At 40.1% G+C, this 20835-nt stretch overlaps 1 protein-coding gene across 1 annotated transcript in view; it reads left to right on the top strand.

The window, feature by feature from the left end:
• Positions 1 to 11056, top strand: part of SYT12 (synaptotagmin 12) — a 253619-nt gene extending 242563 nt beyond the window's left edge. The window contains exon 8 of the mRNA XM_069740532.1: positions 9934 to 11056. Within this exon, the coding sequence (XP_069596633.1) occupies positions 9934 to 10107 (174 nt within the window). The 3' untranslated portion in view covers positions 10108 to 11056. The remainder of the gene's footprint in view (positions 1 to 9933) is intronic.
• The last annotated feature ends 9779 nt before the right edge of the window (positions 11057 to 20835 follow it).

The following is a 20835-nucleotide window of genomic DNA, read 5'->3' as shown; positions in this document are numbered from 1 at the left end:
CCCCACTGTATATATACCCACGTCAAAATATCTCCCTTTGATGTGGGCTCTGGCGCTGAGCTCACATTTTTCCTGGCACATGCGAGCTGTTAAGAACAGCTGACATGTGCCTCTCACAGCCAAGGGTAAAATCGCAATCCACCTGCGGCTGTTAACCTGTTAATTGCCACTGTCAATCTCTGAAAGTGGCATTTAACACGGGGGCGTACCAGAAGCACGTTGGAAATCCGGGCCATCGGTGACCCTGTCATGTGAACGTGGGTTAACCAATGGGTTGGCATGACAAACAGAGATCTCTAGCAGACCTCTTTGGTTGTCATAGCTAACTTGCTATGAGCGCCACCCGGTAGTCAGCGTTCATAGCAAGTGCACATTTCTGCTACACATAGGAGATCTGTGTGTAGCACAGGCTATCAGACAACTGCAGCTTCTAGTCTCTCATGGAGACTACTGAAGTATGCAAAAAGTAAAAAAAAAATGTTTTAAAAAATAGCAAGAAAAAAATAAAAGTTCAAATCACCCCCCTTTTGCCCCATTTAAAATAAAACAATGAAAAAATCAAACATACACATATTTGGTATCGCCGCATTCAGAATCACCCAATCTATCAATATAAAGAAAAGAATTAACCCAATAGCTAAATGGCGTAGCGAGAAAAAAGTTAAAAATGCCAGAATTACATTTTTTTGGCCTATGCTACATGGCAATACAATGCTATAACAGGCGATGAAAAGATTATATCTGCACTAAAATGGTATCAATAAAAATGATAGCTCGTCATGCAAAAACTAAGCCCTCACCCAGCCCCAGATCACGAAAAAAGGAGATGCTACAGGTCTTGGAAAATGGCACCATTTTTTTTTTTTACCAAAGTTTGGATTTTGTTTTCATCACTTAAATAAAAAAAGAACCTAGACATGTTTGGTGCCTATGAACTTGTAATGACTTTGAGAATCATAATGGCAGGTCGGTTTAATCATTTAGTGAACATGGTAAAAAAAACTTTTGGGATTGCAATTTTTTGTAATTTCACCGGACTTGGAGGACTATGTGGGATCCATTATACTGTGTTGAACGCTGTGTGGGGTTCACAGTTGGGGCATCATACTGTGTTGGGATCACCATACTTTGCTGGGGGTGGGTTCTGTAGGATCATGCTTGTGGAGGGACTCACTGCGGAGGTACCATACTGTGTTGGGAGGTACTTTTTATTATCTGTATTAATTCAAGCTTTTTTTTATTCTTTGACATTTAAATTAGGCTATTGGGCCATGTGCTTTTTACTACTTTTTACATGACATATTATATTATTCCAGCATGCCCCATCTGTGATCATTTGTTTATTTCAAAATGTTCTGTTTTCGTGGGACAATCTCTTTAAGTTTGCTTCTACATGAAAAGATTCATCGTTGTATTTTATGATAAGGAAAAGCTCCCTCAATTTTAGACTTTTTAAAAACTAAATATCAAGGGTGGCCCGCGATTACAGCATGCATTTTACATTTTGGTCCTCCATGTATTTGAGCTTGACATCCCTGTTCTAGAATAAGGCCTGGGTTTCACAGCTGGGGACGGTATTTGGTGAGAAATCCACTGTGGACACTGAGACAATTGATACAAAAGACTTGAAGCTAAAAATTAAGGAGGTTCTTAAACAGAGAGCCAAGGTGTGGCGGAACAAAGCAGCATTAGAAAATTATCTTCAAAAGGATATTATACCTAGAGGCAATATTATTCAACTATTTCCCACCCTTAATCTGGAGGATACTGCTTTTACTTCCAAGTGGGAAGAGACCCTCTCTAGATATTCCCGTACTCTTTTAGAACTTTTAATTGGTTTTTTATCAAAAAAACTTTAGAAAATCTTGAAAAAGAAATTGAACAAATATACGTGAAAAATTACAAAATAAACTAAGTACTGAGGACCTAAAAAATTTTGATTCAACATTGGAACAAGACTTAGATAAGTGGGAAGTTGAAATTCAACAAAATAAAATAAAGAAATTTCAAAGAGATCTAGGCGATTACCAGTCAAATAAGGTATATCGTTGGAAGTCTAAAATTGCCAAACAGAGAAATCGCTCAGTATCTATATCAAGTGCCTCGACCACTTCAGAAGGAGAATGTAGAGAATGTTTTTTAGGCAAATGCTCAAGACCAGGAGAAGAGGACTCCCACCAGAATTCTACCCCAAGTCTATACTCCAAGACCTCAATAGTCAAAGGCCAAATCGTCCTTACAATTTCAGGGACAAGAAACAGCAACAGAAAAATAAACATTGAAGGTAATTAACCTTTCTAATCATATTTTGCCTAAGGCACAACATGGAGTTTTATCAAAGGGATTATCCTTTGCTCCCACATGTAAATTTGACTATTTTACGGCAAGTTCAGGACCTCAAATTATTTGCAAAGAAATTAATTCTTAAAAAGCATTTCAGCTTGGACACTTCTACTATGGTCAATGATGCTGAAGTACAAGCATTGTACAATTTGGAACCTCTGGGTAGAGAATATATTGCAGGAGAACCTTCTGGTAGTCTCCCAGTACCAACACATCTTTTTCATGCTTCTCAATCTTTTCCACCTCTATCTGTCCACAGGTGGAGATTTTCGTTAGAGTTGTTAGAAGTGAATTCGAACGCCTTAACAATAAGATCAAACAAGATAATCTTACTTCTGCCGAAAGAAATGCCATTAAAGAACTTTCATCCCTTAAGGATATAGTGATAAAAAGGGCAGATAAGGGCGGAAATATAGTTTTATGGCTGGCTTCCGCTTATGAAAAAGAAGCTTTTAAGCAGTTAAATTCCCCTGCTTGCTATAGGCGTCACAATTAAAATCCTGTCCATCAGTTTAAAAATGAGCTAGTGGATATTTTGGAGGGAGGGGTGGAAAGAGGTATAATAACAAATAAACTTAAGGATTCTTTGATGCAAGGATGCCCAGTGACGCCAACATTTTAAATTCTCTCTAAGATTCACAAGGACCTCCAAAACCCACCGGGGAGATCCATAGTCTCGGGGATTGGGGGTCTTTGTGAACCCTTATGTAAATATATAGATTATTATCTACAGGGATGTGTTGAAACCTTACCATCTTATGCAAGAGACACGACTGATATCTTGAGAAAATTAGAAGGGATACACTTAGAGGAGGATATGATATTGGTGACTTGCGATGTGGAGTCGCTGCATACTTCAATAGGCCATGACCATGGGATGAGGGCAACACTATTCTTTTTGACAATGACCAATTTGGATCATGATTTGATTTATTTCATTTTGATTTTATTATATTTTGTATAGACATATAATTTTTTTATGTTCAAGGACTGCCCCTTCCTACAGCTCTGGGGAACTGCAATGGGGGCCACATGTGCGCCCTCATATGCAAACCTTTTCCTGGGGCTGTGAGAGAGGGAAGTGGTCCTTGATACACCGGGTCATGAAAACCTCATCTCGTGGTCACGCTATATAGATGATATTTGTTTCATCTGGCAGGGCTCCACATCGCAACTGGACAACTTCCTTCAACTTCTCAACCAAAATGATCTGAATATTTAACTTACATGGAAATACAATAATACAAAGATAGAATTTCTTGATACTCTGGTTATAAGAAGGGCAGATGGCATGTTGGCCACCGATATTTTTCGTAAAAACACAGCGACAAATGTATTATTGCATGCTGATTTGTCTCACTTGCCACAATTGAAAAAATCAATACCAATAGGTCAATTTTTGAGAATACGACGTATCTGTTCTGACAATCTCGTATTCCACCAACAAGCTGAAACCCTTACCAGTAGGTTTAAAGAACGTGGTTACAAATCGAGGGATATCAAGAACTTCTATCTTAGAGCCACCAACATTAATAGGTAATCCCTTTAACCTACAAGTCAGACAGACCAAAATATGGAAATTATGAGATGAAACCTCAATTTATTACCACTTTCAATTCAAATTGGAGACAGATGAATGAGGTTACTGGCCTGTCCTTCTTACAGATAAGGAGCTTAGGTATTATCTTACCTGAACACCTTCAATTACGTGGAGAATATCCCGTAATCTTGGTGACATTTTAACTCAGAGCCATTATGTCCCTTCCAAGAACAGTCGATTTTTATTTGGCAGCAAAGGCCCACCATGGGGCTCATATGCTTGTGGTACATGTTCAATTTGTAAAAACATTCCAAAAATCACTCAATTTTCAAATGCTAAGGGAAATAATTTTTTTAAGATCGTTCATCATATCTCATGTAATACGGAATCTGTAATATGCCATCTTACAGGTCCTTGTGGTCTTATTAATGTAGGAATGACCACTAGAGCCCTAAAGGTTCGTATACAAGAACAAGTAAGAGACATTCTAAACGCTAAAAAAGTGGATACAGACTTTGAAAATTTAAAAAGCACCCCCAGACACTTTCATGAACAGCACGATTGTAACCCTAAAGGCCTGCGAGTCTGCAGAATTGATCGAGCCTATATGGGCAGTAGGGGTAGCGATGTCAAATGCAAGCTCCTATATTTGGAAACAAAATGGACGGTCACTTTGAATACGGTCACCCCCTTTGGCCTTAACGAATATGCTAGCAACAAGTCTTTTCTTTGAACTTCTGATATAGTGCTACTATTTTAGACGGTTCCCTATTTCTAATTGTTTTTTATTTTTTAGATTGTACATATTTTAATCATACTTTTTAATTAGTTTCTCAGATTTGGGGTTATTTTCCTCCATCATCATCATCACAAAAAAATCTTTTTCTAACCTTGGTGTTGTTCTTGTTGATGTCCTATCCTGTGGAAGGCCAATGGATGTTCCGTTCTACTACATGCTATGGAACTGTGTCAATTAAAACTATATGGGAAGAAGAACAGTAAAGACAATAATAGTGAAGATATATTGATAATGAATACCAATTTTCGATGTATTTTTTCCTATCGGTATTGTCTCATACTGTTCAGAAAATATCAAAAGAAAACTTTTTTTTGTTATTTTTTGTTATTTTGTATTATATTTTTTAGTAATTAATTTTTTCTCATATTGTTTTCTCTTATAATTATTATAGACAGTTTGTTGTTTTGTTAGATATTATTTTTATTATTTTTTATTACACAAACCATTGTATGAATCATGTTAGAGCCATTGTTATGTTTGTGTTTGTCTTCAGACAGCTACTGTCTATAATCTATAATATATGCAGCATTGTATGTACTTTAATATTGATACTGTGATTGATAACTGCATACTTTTCATATAATTACTATGGTTCATTGCTGCCATCGGTTTTGGTTCTCACCCAGACGCGCTGCTCATGTGCGCTGCCCCGGTCTCGTGCCCGGATCGGCATCCTATTGCTGTGGTAACCACGGGGATGACATTGTTCCTCCCTCTGGTCTCGCGCAATGCCAGCTGCCCACGTCAGTCGATTGGGAGCGTGGCATCACAGTGCAGAGCGCCAATTGATATATTTCCCTTTGATCTCATAGGTCTAGTCACAGGGTCAGTCCATGTGACTATATGTAAGTAGCTTTATTGGCTAATTTTCAAAGGTCCTTATGCATGGATTTATTTTCTTCGGCTAACATGATCGCATTATGGGATTACATGTAAGCCCTCCTATTGGCCAAATATTTAGAAGGTCCTTTACTATATGATGAAGGCTAGCGTAACTGAAGCTTCTATTGGTCAATGATAGCTAGTAGAGCCCGCCTCCGTATATGTTGCTTTCATGACACCATACACGGATTGTTACACACTGGTCTTCCATGTGTTGCAATTGTATTCACTATATAGGGAACCTTGTGTTCTGTGTAAGCCACGCCTCCTGATGAAGCCCATTAGGCAAAACGCGCGTCGAGGTGCTTGGCAGCGTGGCAGCAAATGATACCCACCCTCCACTGATCAACCATGGCCACAGGTATTGCTTGAATGATTAAGATACTAAAACTAGTTACTGTTCAAATATACTCAGGCTAGTGACTGAGCTTGGGTGTTGGTTTACCAGCGAATATATTTCTATTTCAGCAATATTTCACAATGCATTGAATACTAACCCCTAATTCATTCACATCCTAAATGATTTATGGCCATATATACCGTATGTCCTTTTATAGATATACGGATCTTCATACTGAGGCCATCTATGCACCTTATTTATAGGACCTATGGGGGTGTGGATATCTTTGTGCAGCCATGCGGTTTTGGTCTTTTTGCTTCTGTTTGTCCTCTGTGTGTCTCACGTGTCTATAGGAATTATAATTTTGTTTATTATGATATATTTAAATAAAGTTTGATACTTTTGATATATACAGTTTATCTTTGTTGCTTCTCTTTGGCTATATAGTCTTATATACATAAATATGCGCTTATTATTAAGTATATCGCGAATCTGGACTATATTATTATATAACATAATCTGTTGATGTTTTAGAAGCCACAACTCTATCTGGGAGAAAAAATTATAAGCTTAATTCCTGTTCTAGAATAAGCCTGCAGCTGTTGCTATTTCTAAAAAAAAAGCCTTCAGAAGCAGAAATCCTACCTACAGTCATCATATTATTTACCTTCTATATATTCCTATACAAGGAGGAAGTAAATGTCTTACTTCATGTTCCTGTACTAATATGAGAATGCCTTCCTAGGTTGTTAGCTCATTTTCATAGAGGCGGACATGTCACACCATGGGACCATATTGCAGAATGTAAATCACGTAGGAGCCTAATCTGGAATTAAGTGACCCTTCAAAGGATAGCCCCTTTTGAGAAGCACTAGTTTAGATTATAATTTGAGGGATGAGGGGAATAACAGTGTGAACAAGTTCTTACCCTGGCCATAGATTGTATATATTTTTCATCAGATTCCGCCAACATTTCCTTTCCCTGATGAAAGGATAAGACAGGTCGTAATTGATGCCCATCCACTCCTTAGCTCCATTAAAGGGTTTTTCACTTACAAGAAAGTGGATACCAAATGCTCTAAAATAACAAGCAGAGCAGGTACTCCGGGGTCCTACACTAACTCTCCATCACTGCTTGGGTCTCAGTATTTTGGTTACAAAGGTGACGATACGTTGACGATGTGGTAAATGGCATGAGCTGCCGAGCTCGGTGTGTGCATTCACCAAAATTAGCCAACAGTAGTCCTGTTAGGGCATATAGATGAGGGTTATCCTATTTGGGAATATGTCCATACATACTGTCTTCATACAAGCCATTCCCCTGCTCAGAGCTTCATCCTTTACAAGTTCTCCTATCTTCCTGAGACTGGATAAAGGGCTTCCTTGTTCTGTGGATCTCCTTACATGAGGCTATTGGAATAGTCCGTATAAAACCAGGCAAAGATGACATTTTCTTTCTACTAGAATTGATAAAAACAAACAATTGTCAGTATGAAAATTGCAAGATTTCTACTTTGATTTGTAATGCGTTTAGTTATGAGGAAAAAATATTGCTTCAAAATAAACATTTAACACTAAACCTGATATTAACCACATGTAGTGTTCTGACGATGGCTTTCCTTGAAGTATAACCGTATAAATCGACGGAGTGCAACCAGATAAAAAAGGGATATTTTTTTTATATGTATTTGGTGTGAGAAAAAAATTGCAGCATGCTACGACTTCAATCCGAAATCGGATGGGTGCATCCAAATTTTATGGATACATTACAATTTTGAACCATTGGAAACTGTAAATAATTAATAACTGCTGAGTAGTGATGAGCAAGTATACTCGGGTGGTCTCCAAGTATTTGTTAATGTTCGGAGATTTAGTTTTCATCGCGGCAGCTGAATCATTTATACTGTAGCTACTAGCCAGGCTGAGTACATGTGGGGGTTGCCTGGTTGCTAGGGAACCCCCACATGTAATCAAGCAGGCTAATAGCTGTAAATCATTCAGCTGCTGCGATGAAAACTTAGTCTCCGAACACTAACAAATACTCAGAGACCACCCGAGCGTGCTCTGGAAACCCTGAGCAGCGAGTACACTCGCTCATCACTACTGCAGTGCTGAGTAAAGAACGGATTGCAAATGGATGGCAAGTAAGAAAAAAAATCGTCCCACTTTTCTGGATGAAAATTGGACTGATTTTTTTATATGCTCATGTGACCCTAGCCTAAAAGGGTTTTCCTGGGACTTGGATATTAATTGTCTATTTTTATGATAGGCAAACAATATCACAATGGTGGTGGATCGACTCCTGGCAGTCTGACTCTAAGTTAATTGAAGGGTTGCTAGTGTCCCAGTGAGCATAATGTCCCTTCATTATTTTTCTGACACGTCTCTTTATGTTTTGTAGGGACTCTTAGTGGGACTGAGCTGCATTAAAGAGGTTAACAGGACTATTATTTTTTTTACTCTGGGCATAAGAACTAACAGACAAATGGTTGTGAAGACCGCTCCTACCGGCGATTCAGCGACTACTGCTGACGTCATGTCGACAGAACAGCGGCTTCTCCTCCGCACTGCTGACGGGGTGTGACTGCTGATGTCATGCTGATTGACAGACAGCTCCATGCAGTTAGGCGGTGGGGAGCCAGCTGTTAATCAGCATGATGTTTGCAGTCCCGCCCCATCAACAGAGCGGAGGAGAAGCTGCTGTTCTGTTGACATGGAGCATGTTGTGAATTCTGTGGCAGAGTTCACTACTGTGGTCACAAGTGGTACTTCGGCTGATTCTCTCTGGGATCTTCAGTTTGTGGAGGAAAGTGGTACTGCAGCTTCTGAGTTTCCTCCCTCAGGTGATCTGGTGAGCTCATTAGCTTCTTCTCTACTTAACTCCACCTGATGCTTTGATCTATGCTTCCTGTCAATGTTTCAGTGTGGGACTTGTTTTTTCCCTGGATCATTCCTGTGGCCTGCTGCTCTGCAAAGCTAAGTTTTGCTTATGTTATTTTGTTGCTATTTTTCTGTCCAGCTTGCTTTATTGGTTTTTCTCGCCTGCTGGAAGCTCTGAGACGCAGAGGGACCACCTCCGTACCGTTAGTCGGTGCGGAGGGTCTTTTTGGTCCCCTCTGCGTGGTTTTTTATAGGTTTTTGTGCTGACCGCAAAGTTATCTTCCCTATCCTCGTTCTGTTCAGCTAGTCGGGCCTCACTTTGCTAAATCTGTTTCATCTCTATGTTTGTGTTTTCATCTTACTCACAGTCATTATATGTGGGGGGCTGCCTTTTCCTTTGGGGAATTTCTCTGAGGCAAGGTAGGCTTATTTTTCTATCTTCAGGATTAGCTAGTTTCTCAGGCTGTGACGAGGCGCCTAGGTTCTGGTCAGGAGCGCTCCACGGCTGCCTTTAGTGTGGTTTGATAGGCTTAGGGATTGCGGTCTGCAGAGTTCCCACGTCTCAGAGCTCGTTCTATTATTTTGGGTTATTGTCAGTTCACTGTATGTGCTCTGACCTCCATGTCCATTGTGTTTCTGAATTGCCTTTCATAACAGGAGCAGCTGAGTCACCGGAGAGAGCTGTCGGTAACTGCTCTGAGACAGACGGCTAGAAAAGGAGGAAAGTTTTTAGGCCAAAAGTAAAAAAAAATAAATATTCCCGGATAGCCCCTTTACAGGTACAGATACTACAAAATGTGCTGTTCTATTCTGGTAACAATGAAGTTGGGGGTGAGTGTCCCCTTTATTCGGTTAATCAGGTGGGATACCAAGTCTTCTGCAACCCATCCTTGCAATGTTCTGTTTTTGCAAAGCGTAGGCTGCCAATATCACAGTTTTAGAAACCCCTTTAACACGTCAGCAGGATGAAACTATACAGGGTTTATTTGCAGATGAGACACATGGTCTACATATATTCAGGATGCACAAGGATATTTTTATTTTGTAAAATATTATTGATGCATAAGGGCAATTAAAACAAGTTAAAAGAGTACATATATAACCCTATTGTTGGTCAAGGTAAAACCTGTTACTTCCTTGTCATTTTAGGACCTGTCTTTGAGGATTACAGTGGCAGAGTGCGGTGACGATGGGAAAGCGGAGAATATTGGACATGTAATCATTGGTCCGTCAGTTAGCGGAATGGGAATGACTCACTGGAACCAAATGTTAGCTACACTAAGAAAACCTGTGTCCATGTGGCATCAATTACGGAGAAATTAAGAAGCTGGTGATCACCAAGTGCAAAAGAACAAATCAATAGAGGTCGGGAAGGGGGGGCATTTGGTAACATGTCAATATACCTAACCTCTTGTCATAGATATTCTGCATGGTACCTCCAAATTTCTATGACTCTCGTAACATTTCCAGCAGTAAGTTAATTGATAACTGCTGCAGTTATTATTTGTTTTATGATTTTATTACCAGGGGTTAGGAGCAGACTGTGAATAGCAAAAAAAATCTTATTATTGCTTTTAAGCGTTATTTGCCAAACAGTGATATGCTTTGCCGCACAAGTGATATTACTGACAGCTATATCTTATGGACAGACGATATAATATTTACAGCAACTTCAACTAAGGGTCAGCTTTCCGCCAACTGGATGGCAGCTACCCTTGAATAAAGCCATAAATACATGTAATGCCAGAATAATGTGTTCACGGTTACTACGATGGATACGCAACGCAACTGAACAAATGCATCATTCATATCCATGTCCGGTGGAACTCATTTATAGATTTTCCCCTGCCCAAATCCTTTAGGGCATGATGATTGATGCCCTGCAATGATGCGCTAATTCGTCAGGAGGCTTTGGAACTAACCTCACACATTTGTGGTGTTATGTTTAATCTGAAGTGTTAGTTACACTATGTATTTAAACATAACTTTCACCATAAAGCTTCTTTTGATTTGTCATAAAGATTTTATAGAATAGCAGCAGAAAATAAAAGGATGCCCACAAGATTATGTTACTGTAGCTTAAAGTGAACCTGTCAGCAGGATTTTGCTAAGTGAATTACAGGCATTGTCATGTTGACGTTGTTACACTGATTAAAATGATACCTGAGGTGATGAAATCCGTCTTGTGGTTCTTGTGTAGTCAGTGTTAGAAGTTTTCAGTTAATGATATGCCGTGCTCCAGGGTGGGACTGTAGGCAGAGTCTTATCCTCCTGCTCTAAGCCAGAGAAACCAAGGCGAGACCTGCCCACAGGCCGCCCCGAAGCACAAACGTGTTCCTCATCATAGAGACAGAGAGAGACACACAGTCTTTGTGCTTTGGGGCGGCCTGTGGGCAGGTCTCGCCTTGGTTTCTCTGGCTTAGAGCAGGAAGGTAAGACTGTGCCTACTGGCTACCCCGGAGCACGGGCATCTCATTAACTTAGAACTTCCAACAGCCAAGAGCTGTTACTGTGCATGCGCGGGCGGCACCATCTTGGAGGAGGATTTTTTCTTCCCCAGTAAGATGGCGCCACCGGTGCATGTGCAGTAGCAGCTATCGGATCACAGCTATATAAACCGATAGCTGCTACTACACAGGCGCGGCGGGCGCCATTTTCAAATTGAAGAACATGAAGAACAGATTTTATTGGCACATAAAACATGTGATTACGATGCAGAGCAGATGCCAAGGCCGGCACCAGCCTGTAAAAGTTTTTTTTAAAGTATGTACCGATATTCATTATGCAAACGAAGGGGCATGTCAGTTGGGGATCAGAGACCTGTCAGAAGCCATCGGTATGAATACCTAATCAGAGCACCACATAAAGACCCCCTACAGGCCGCCCCGGAGCTCGAGCATATCATTAACACAACACTGAAAATAAAGATTAAATAACGACTATGAGACGGATTTCATCAACTTAGGTATCATTTTAATCAGTATAACTGCTGACAGGTTCCATTTAAGGGAAGTTTGTCAGCTCCTTTCTGCCCATTAAATGGACTCTGTCCGCACAGAATGACGGTTCACACCAAGTACAGGCGCTCAGTGCATCATGGTGCAGTAAAACATTTAAGTGCACCTTCCCACCTGCTTGTTTTCCCTCAATCTCCACCGTCCCCTTCTTTGACTGACAGCTCTGGCCTCATATCTTCAAAGAAGAGCGAAGACACGAAGACAAGTTGGAAAACAACTGGGAAGGTGTTTTTAAATGATTGGTACTGCTGTGAAGCACCGAGCGGCGGGACTTGGTTCAAACAGTCATTTTGTGCTGATAGAGTCCCTTCAAACCAGTAGTAGTGCCCAGTATGATTCTTATACAGTCCTATACACTTTTATGTGAGAGGCCCAGTGGGCAATCCTGAGCCCAGAATGTGCTTGGTCCCTCTTTGAACCACCTTGCCTTGCACCGCTCCTTTCATCTTGATTGACTTCTCCAGCGTTCATAGTTCTCTTCAGTGCTGAAATTTCAGCATGAGGCGCGAAAGCTCAGATTGGTGCATGAACGCTACTCTGTGCTCGGAAGATAGTGCTGCCCAGAGCAGGAAGAGTAGCGCCTAGTCGTCTACCCAAACTACAGAGAGTCTGAGCACTTGCCATATTCAGTAACACACACTAAACATTTGCAACTTCATTAACATATTGGATGAAAGGCCATTGTTTCTTATTAAACCTCTCTCGAAGGCCACAATGATATGGTTTTACGTCTGTTTTATCTGCTGTAGCTCTGCTAGTTCTCTCAATGATGAGTTCCCTCTAACCTACCTCCACCACTGGTTGACAGTTTTCTCTTACACTGTTCATAGGCAGAAAGCTGCCAATTAATGTTGGGGGCATAGATGTTATGAATACTGAGGAGATAGCAGGAGCTTATGATTGAGATGACTTGCACATCTGCCGCAGATAATACAATGTTTTATTAAGACTATAGCGAAAAGTGCCAGTAAGTGACACATTGCTGGAATCAGGGTCTCTACTTTATGCTTCCTTGACATGGAACAGCAAAAAATTGGTGACCGATTTCTTTAAGGTATGTGGGGTTGCAGCTCTTTGGTAGTGGTTTAGGTAGGCAGAGAGATAGAGAGTTCTTTCATTGACATAAAGCTAAAAATAAACAGGAACAGTTCTCTGTGCCACAGATGCGGGCTCACCCATTTAGAGCAAATTATTTTCAGTCATTCTCTTATAACAGACTGCCAGTGTAGCAAAGGTCTCTTCCTCCTTCCACACACACACACAAAATCCAAACTGGGGCAGCTGAGCTAAATAGACCGTTCAAAACCTGGAGGTGGTGATATGGGAACAGCCAGTCCCACCCAGCTCTTCTGGCTGTTCCTTGAACCCGGACCCAAAATCCAGGCCCATTAAAAAAAACCTTAAAGCACTATCTGTGCTGAAGTCTGCTTTTCCGGGTTTCACATTAGCGAGAATAACCACTTCGGTGATGCATGTCTCCTATCCAGGACTTGTCCAGTCGTCACCTTACAGGTAACACCCAGGTTACGCTCTGCTTAGATATCCAGATATGTATGTTTATGGGTAGCTTTCTTATGCTATAATTTCCTATATTCCACTGTTGTGAGCAAGCATCATTTTAAAATCAGTTAATTCTTGGCTACGGAGCTGTCAGATAGCATATGGGCTCGATTTAATTACATGTAAATATATGTAAATGAGCAAGCTCTAGTTGGTGATATGCATGCGAAGTATGTCCTGATATTTTTATATTGTAAGCTAAGTTTGACAGAATGGGCTGCTTTACTTAAGGCGATGCAATATTCGCATAAAAAAAAATCTCTACTTATTCACTTTTCTCATTCAAATCAATATAATAAATTGTATTTTCTTATACACATTTGTTATGTCTGCTAATCTTCAGCATTGGTAAAAACAAAATTAAAGGGGTTCTCCAGGATTTAAAAAAAAATGATCTGCTTTTTTACCCTTTGAAATCACATCAGTCCTCAGGGTTGTGTCTGGCACTGCAACTAATCCCCATTCAAGACATTGGGACTAAATGACAATTCCAGGCAAACACAAGGGCGGCGCTCTTTCCAGTTCTAAGGAAGACCTTTCTTCCAAATTCAGGACAACCCCTATAAAATTGTAAACCTTTCCTTAACTAATGCATTTTTCTTAAAACGGACACATTTATATTTTTCATAGATTTCATTTATGCAATTTATATTTTTCTACAAAAAAAATCATCAGATATATGTCCATTTATTATACCTTAGATAGTGCAGAAATATGGACAGCCGATTGTGATAATAAAGTTAATAGAAAAGCTTTACCATACAATTATTACTACTAATACTATAATACTGTATATTATACACAGTCTCTATTACTACAATACAGTATATAATCCAGCATATCCCATTAATATTGTGTCTGCTACTGGTTTATAGTGATGACTGTATACAAAGTCTGATTTTACAATATATCTGTAAACCCTTCTGTCATATATATTTTTTATATTATTCAAGGAACACTGGAGAAAAAAACCCTGTAAACTTAAGCCATGTTCAGACGTAGTTTATCAGCAGCGATTGACAGTACAGGTGGATGTGATTTAACCCCATCTACATGTCGTGGAAAAAATCTGCATGAAAATAACAACATTTAACATCTATAGAAACAAGTACGGTAATCTGTTTTTATAATCATCCCTCCTGAAACGATCCCAGGAATGCAGATATTTTGGTATCTTGGTTATGTGATTGATATCACACAAAATTGTCTTATAAAAAACAGTTTATTTTACTATAATATACATATAAATGTACAAATATTATTGCAAAAAAATTACAAAAAAACTGTTCAATACATTATTTCAATCTTCTAGAGATCTTTCTTTCCCAATGTAGAAAAAGCAAGCGCAATATTTTTTAAAAGTACCAAAATGAAGTAGATTTTGACATACCGGTAGCTTTTTTTTCCTAATTTTCCACAATTAAAATATTAAATGTTTCTGTTTATATAGTAAAAACTAAGCCAAGTATATGTCATCTTGCTATAGTTCTGCATTGGTTTTCAATAATATATTTAAGTGATTACTGTCATTTCATAAAAATTAGCCAATATAGTGTTTTTGGTTTTTTTTTATTTCCAACAAATTAACAGTTACACTTTAAATTATGTAATACATTAATATGTATAACTATTTAAATATTGGATCATAACACATAACTGATTTTACATATCAGCTTATATAGTCCAGTAATTGTGTGTATGAATGAAAGCCTTGAAAAATTAGGGTTTACATTATGCCCTAAAGGGAACCTGGCAGGACATTAATGCTTCCCGAACTACAGGAAGCCTGAATCAAACACTGGCTGCATTCTTTCAGTCGTGTATGCTTTACACTAAAATGCTGTGATGTTTCAGAGAAAACATTCTTTGGAAAGCAGGCCAGGGACATTGATTCTCAGGTGACTAGTCCAAGAGGCTGATCCTAGGCAGCTTCTCCCTGTCACATGCTGCTAGAATGAATGGCCTCTCATTATGTACACACAAAGGGAGAGTCCTGCCAGTCAATGGGAGTAGGGTGGAGAGAAGCCAGTAGGGACCAGCCTCTTAAACTAGACATCTGAGACTCCTTGTACTTGACTGGCCTTTCAAAATATGATCACTCTGAAATGCATGGCTGTAATAACACAGTCATTGTCTAATTAATGCTGCCTGTAATTCGGGCATGAAACTCCTGTCATGTTGAAGATCTAGTAGGTCAATAGGTGAAGCTTGTAAAGATCCAACTGGTTTAGTGATCCCTACAGGCAATACTCTCTTGGAAAGCAGGGCTGTGGAGTCAGTCAGTATCCATTTTGATGGAGTCAGAGTTGGTATAAAATGGACTGACTCCAAAAATATATAATAAATTGGGTACAGTAGTACAATGCAGGATGTGCTGTAAATGTTTTCACAAGAATTTGGGAAAGTTATTAAATATCCTTTAAATGTCTGTTCTGTTCCTGATCTAAGGATCTGGGTTTTTAGTTGAGATGAATCTGTGCTGCACTTTATGTACATGCTCAGTAGTGACCAGTGCTGTGGAGTCGTAGAGGAGATGAATCTGTGCTGCACTTTATGTACATGCTCAGTAGTGACCAGTGCTGTGGAGTTGTAGATGAGATGCATCTGTGCTGCACTTTATATACATGCTCAGTAGTGACCAGTGCTGTGGAGTTGTGGATTAGATGAATCTGTGCTGCACTTTACGTACATGCTCAGTAGTGACCAGTGCTGTGGAGTTGTAGATTAGATGAATCTGTGCTGCACTTTATGTACATGCTCAGTAGTGACCAGTGCTGTGGGGTTGTAGTGGAGATGAATCTGTGCTGCACTTTATGTACATGCTCAGTAGTGACCAGTGCTGTGGAGTTGTAGATGAGATGAGTCTGTGCTGCACTTTATGTACATGCTCAGTAGTGACCAGTGCTGTGGAGTCGTAGATGAGATGCATCTGTGCTGTACTTTATGTACATGCTCAGTAGTGACCAGTGCTGTGGGGTTGTAGATGAGATGAATCTGTGCTGCACTTTATGTACATGCTCAATAGTGACCAGTGCTGTAGAGTCGTAGATGAGATGCATCTGTGCTGCACTTTACGTACATGCTCAGTAGTGACCAGTGCTGTGGTGTTGTAGATGAGATGCATCTGTGCTGTACTTTATGTACATGCTCAGTAGTGACCAGTGCTGTGGGGTTGTAGATGAGATGCATCTGTGCTGCACTTTATGTACATGCTCAGTAGTGACCAGGGCTGTGGAGTTGTAGATGAGATGCATCTGTGCTGCACTTTACGTACATGCTCAGTAGTGACCAGTGCTGTGGAGTTGTAGATGAGATGAATCTGTGCTGCACTTTACGTACATGCTCAGTAGTGACCAGTGCTGTGGAGTTGTAGATTAGATGAATCTGTGCTGCACTTTACGTACATGCTCAGTAGTGACCAGTGCTGTGGAGTTGTAGATGAGATGAATCTGTGCTGCACTTTACGTACATGCTCTTTAGTGACCAGTGCTGTGGGGTTGTAGATGAGATGCATCTGTGCTGCACTTTACATACATGCTCAGTAGTGACCAGTGCTGTGGAATTGTAGATGAGATGCATCTGTGCTGCACTTTATGTACATGCTCAGTAGTGACCAGTGCTGTGGAGTTGTAGATGAGATGAATCTGTGCTGCACTTTATATACATGCTCAGTAGTGACCAGTGCTGTGGAGTTGTAGATGAGATGAATCTGTGCTGCACTTTATGTACATGCTCAGTAGTGACCAGTGCTGTGGAGTTGTAGATGAGATGCATCTGTGCTGCACTTTATATACATGCTCAGTAGTGACCAGTGCTGTGGAGTTGTAGATGAGATGAATCTGTGCTGCACTTTATGTACATGCTCAATAGTGACCAGTGCTGTAGAGTCGTAGATGAGATGCATCTGTGCTGCACTTTACGTACATGCTCAGTAGTGACCAGTGCTGTGGTGTTGTAGATGAGATGCATCTGTGCTGTACTTTATGTACATGCTCAGTAGTGACCAGTGCTGTGGGGTTGTAGATGAGATGCATCTGTGCTGCACTTTATGTACATGCTCAGTAGTGACCAGTGCTGTGGAGTTGTAGATGAGATGAATCTGTGCTGCACTTTATGTACATGCTCAGTAGTGACCAGTGCTGTGGAGTTGTAGATGAGATGAATCTGTGCTGCACTTTATGTACATGCTCAGTAGTGACCAGTGCTGTGGAGTTGTAGATGAGATGAGTCTGTGCTGCACTTTATGTCCATGCTCAGAAGTCAGGCAATGCTGTGGAGTCGGAGTTGGAGGCGGAAGTCCGGGAAATTGAGGAGTTGGAGGTTTGACTTAACGACTTCACAGCCCTTTTGGAAAGTATGCAAATTACCTCTCTTCCAGGAAGCCTGTCTCTCTAGTATTGCCTGTAGGTAAAGTATAGGTATAGCGTCACCTGTAAGTTCATGTCTGACCCATCAAAAACACTTGACACGCGACCACGGACTTCAAAGACGCCCATCTGTAGACAGCTGTTCCTAGAAAGAAAGTCTTCGTCCAGAAGGAGAAAAATAACTTGCAGATCTAATAGATGAGGCATGATTATAATTCTAGAGTGACTTTTGTATATTTAATTAAGGGGTACTTGGCTTAGAAACATTGAAAAATATTATGCTACATCATTTGCTTCTTGGCACTTATTTATCGGTCATTAAGTTGTCTGCCCTGGGAACAATTGGCTGGTAGTGAACCCCACCAATCTGTAGATCCACTGTATCAGGACCGGCCTGAGTACGCTCGTCAGTCTACGAAATGTAACAATTTGTGGAATCTTTGGTGAAAATATGTGATTGATCGATCAATCCTACTATACATTTCCTCTGAGTTTATGTGTGAATATATTACAATTTCGTAGTATCTGGTGACATATCTCAATGTACCTCTTTGCGTATTTTATCTATAACAGCACTAGTGTTCTCGCTATGACCACTAATTTTGTACAATGGCCACAAGAATAACACTTCATGTCACAGTGTTTAATTTTATATCTTCTACTTTGTTAATTGGATTATACATCCAAACACAAAAAACTATATTCAGTATTGATGGCAAATAATAATATATGTGGTTAATTCAATTTTGGAAAATAAACAGCAATAATTATTTTCAAGGTCACTATTGTACATAAATGTATCTTTATGGCTCTCATATCCATACTTTATTTTGTAATATATATATGAACACCATTTATTGGTATTGATTATAAAAGGTAAATAACAATTGTTCACTTCACATTTCTGTAATGTAAATGCAATAATGTGGATGGGGAAAACCATGATTTACCACTTGCTTCTGTCATGTTCATTTCAAAGTTTCTTTCTGTAAAAACGTTTCTTCGAAATTTTATGAAACTCTATTAAAAACTTAAAAAAAGACTTGGTTTGTCCTGATATTTTTTTTTTTATAAAAGTTCAAAAATAAAATACTCTTTGGGAATGCAAAAATGAGGTATACAATAAGACTAATAAATAGTACTGATATGCACTATTTTTTTTATTGAAAGGCCAAGATCGTGCTCTCTTCACCCATGTGCTCTGAAAAAAGTGAACGCTGCCACATAAAAAACCCCCCACCAAAATATAAGAAATGGGGAGGCACCTGTAATGATCCAGCTCTGGTTTCACTCTGTTTTAAATATAGCTTTTTCCTTTCAGGACCAGCGGGAGGTTAATATCAGTTCCCCTCCCCCCTGGCAATGAGCTATAATTGCAGTTTGGCTAGGTCCGCTGATGTGGTGGTGGCACCTCCACCATCCTTTAAATGGAAATGGTCATCTGATGCATCAGCTGACTGTCGGTGATAGAGCAATCTACAGTGACCAAGCCTGGAGGATTGAGCTCGCTGGCTGCTGTGGGGTATCAGCTAGTTTCGTTAGCTTGTGATCCTGGTGCCTTTATTCTGCTGTGCGGTGCACTGCAGCAGAGGAAGTTGAAGCTAAGTTGCATTTTTACCTCGTCCCTTTCATGTTTATCACTGTCCCCTGTGTGGTATTATCTGCAGTGGTGAGGCTAGTGCCCCTTGCCGACCACTGCACTAGCCAGGACAGTATTAGGTAACAGCGAGGGATGAGGTTTGTGACACCAGTGGGGGGGAAGGATCCGCTTAGGGCATTAGGGGAGTGTAGGGTCAGGCTCAAGTTTGAGCTCAGGTGGTGACCATCTCCCATTTCCCTATTAGTAGGGCCTTCCTCTCCCCATTTACATCCCATTGTTAGTGTGTTGCGCCATCCGCTGACCGGACCCCCAATGGGTCGGGTCATATAGTGACAGCACCTCCGATTAAAAAAAATCTTCAAAACTTTATTTCATATAAAAAAGGAAGTGTGTTTTAACGCCAATATGTGGATATTTGACTCTTCCTTTTTGGTATGAAATAAAGTTTTGAAGATTTTTTAATCAGAGGTTCCTTCCCATTTCGTATATTTCGGTGGAGCCATGGTTTCCAACCGATGACTATATAAGCCACTTGGTGTATTAAAGAGCACACCAAACCTAGTGTGCATGATATATCAATCTACTATGGCGGCCCAAGCCAAAGCCACCTTTTCAAGACATACTACACTTGATCTTAGCCAAAAGGCCGAAAAGCAATACCATTAGTGATACTGCTGGTGGAAATTCGGGTACACATGGTCAACTGTGTAAGCTGTGAACTTTTACTTCTATAATAGGTAAGGCTGCACTGCAATAGAAAGACCACTTTGTTACAAGTTATGACTAGTGTTGAGTGAACGTGTTGGGATAAGGTGTTATCCCAACACTGTCTGCTAACAGAGTGTCTTCAGCGTGCTCGAATACTATGTTCGAGGCCTCGCAGCTGCATGTCTCGTAGCTGTTCAACAGCCATATTACCAGACTCAAAGTGTAGCTGTAGTCTAAAACTGAGATATTTCGTAGGGAGCTGTTATGTCCCTATGAACCCCAAGAACTTCCACCCCAACAAGGGCAGTCCACACCTTTTCCTAACAAAACTTGACCTAGGTGTCCCTAATGGAATCTCAAATCTTGGTCCCAGCATCAATGAATGAGCCCTAAATAGCATTCATTTGCCAATTCCTTGAGAATCCACTAATTCTATATAATAAAGAGGCCTCAAGGTCATATTCTTCTACATTTCAAAAATCAGTGCGTCCTTATGATCGTCAGGAAGAGCATTTCTCAAGTGCTCATCAAATTCAGTAGGTTGCAATATCAAGAACAGCCTTAAATTTTTGTTACTGTGTGGGGTCCAGATATTTCTGTCTATACAAACCTGTTTTCATGCATTTCATGACTGACTTTCAACACAAATCCCTAGTGTCCGACACAGCAAGCGAAAAAGAACAATTTCTTGACGCTTGTCACCAGAACGCAGTGATGAATCCACTGTGGCTGAACTGTGAAGTATTCAAGAAAGAGAAAGGCAGCCAAGAAATCTTAGAGAGAAACTCCAAGATATGTA

This window comes from Ranitomeya imitator, chromosome 9 (assembly GCF_032444005.1).
Source record: "Ranitomeya imitator isolate aRanImi1 chromosome 9, aRanImi1.pri, whole genome shotgun sequence".
Lineage (NCBI taxonomy): Eukaryota > Metazoa > Chordata > Amphibia > Anura > Dendrobatidae > Ranitomeya > Ranitomeya imitator.
The sequence above is the reverse complement of the archived record's forward strand: the minus strand, read 5'-3'. Positions and strand labels throughout refer to the sequence as shown.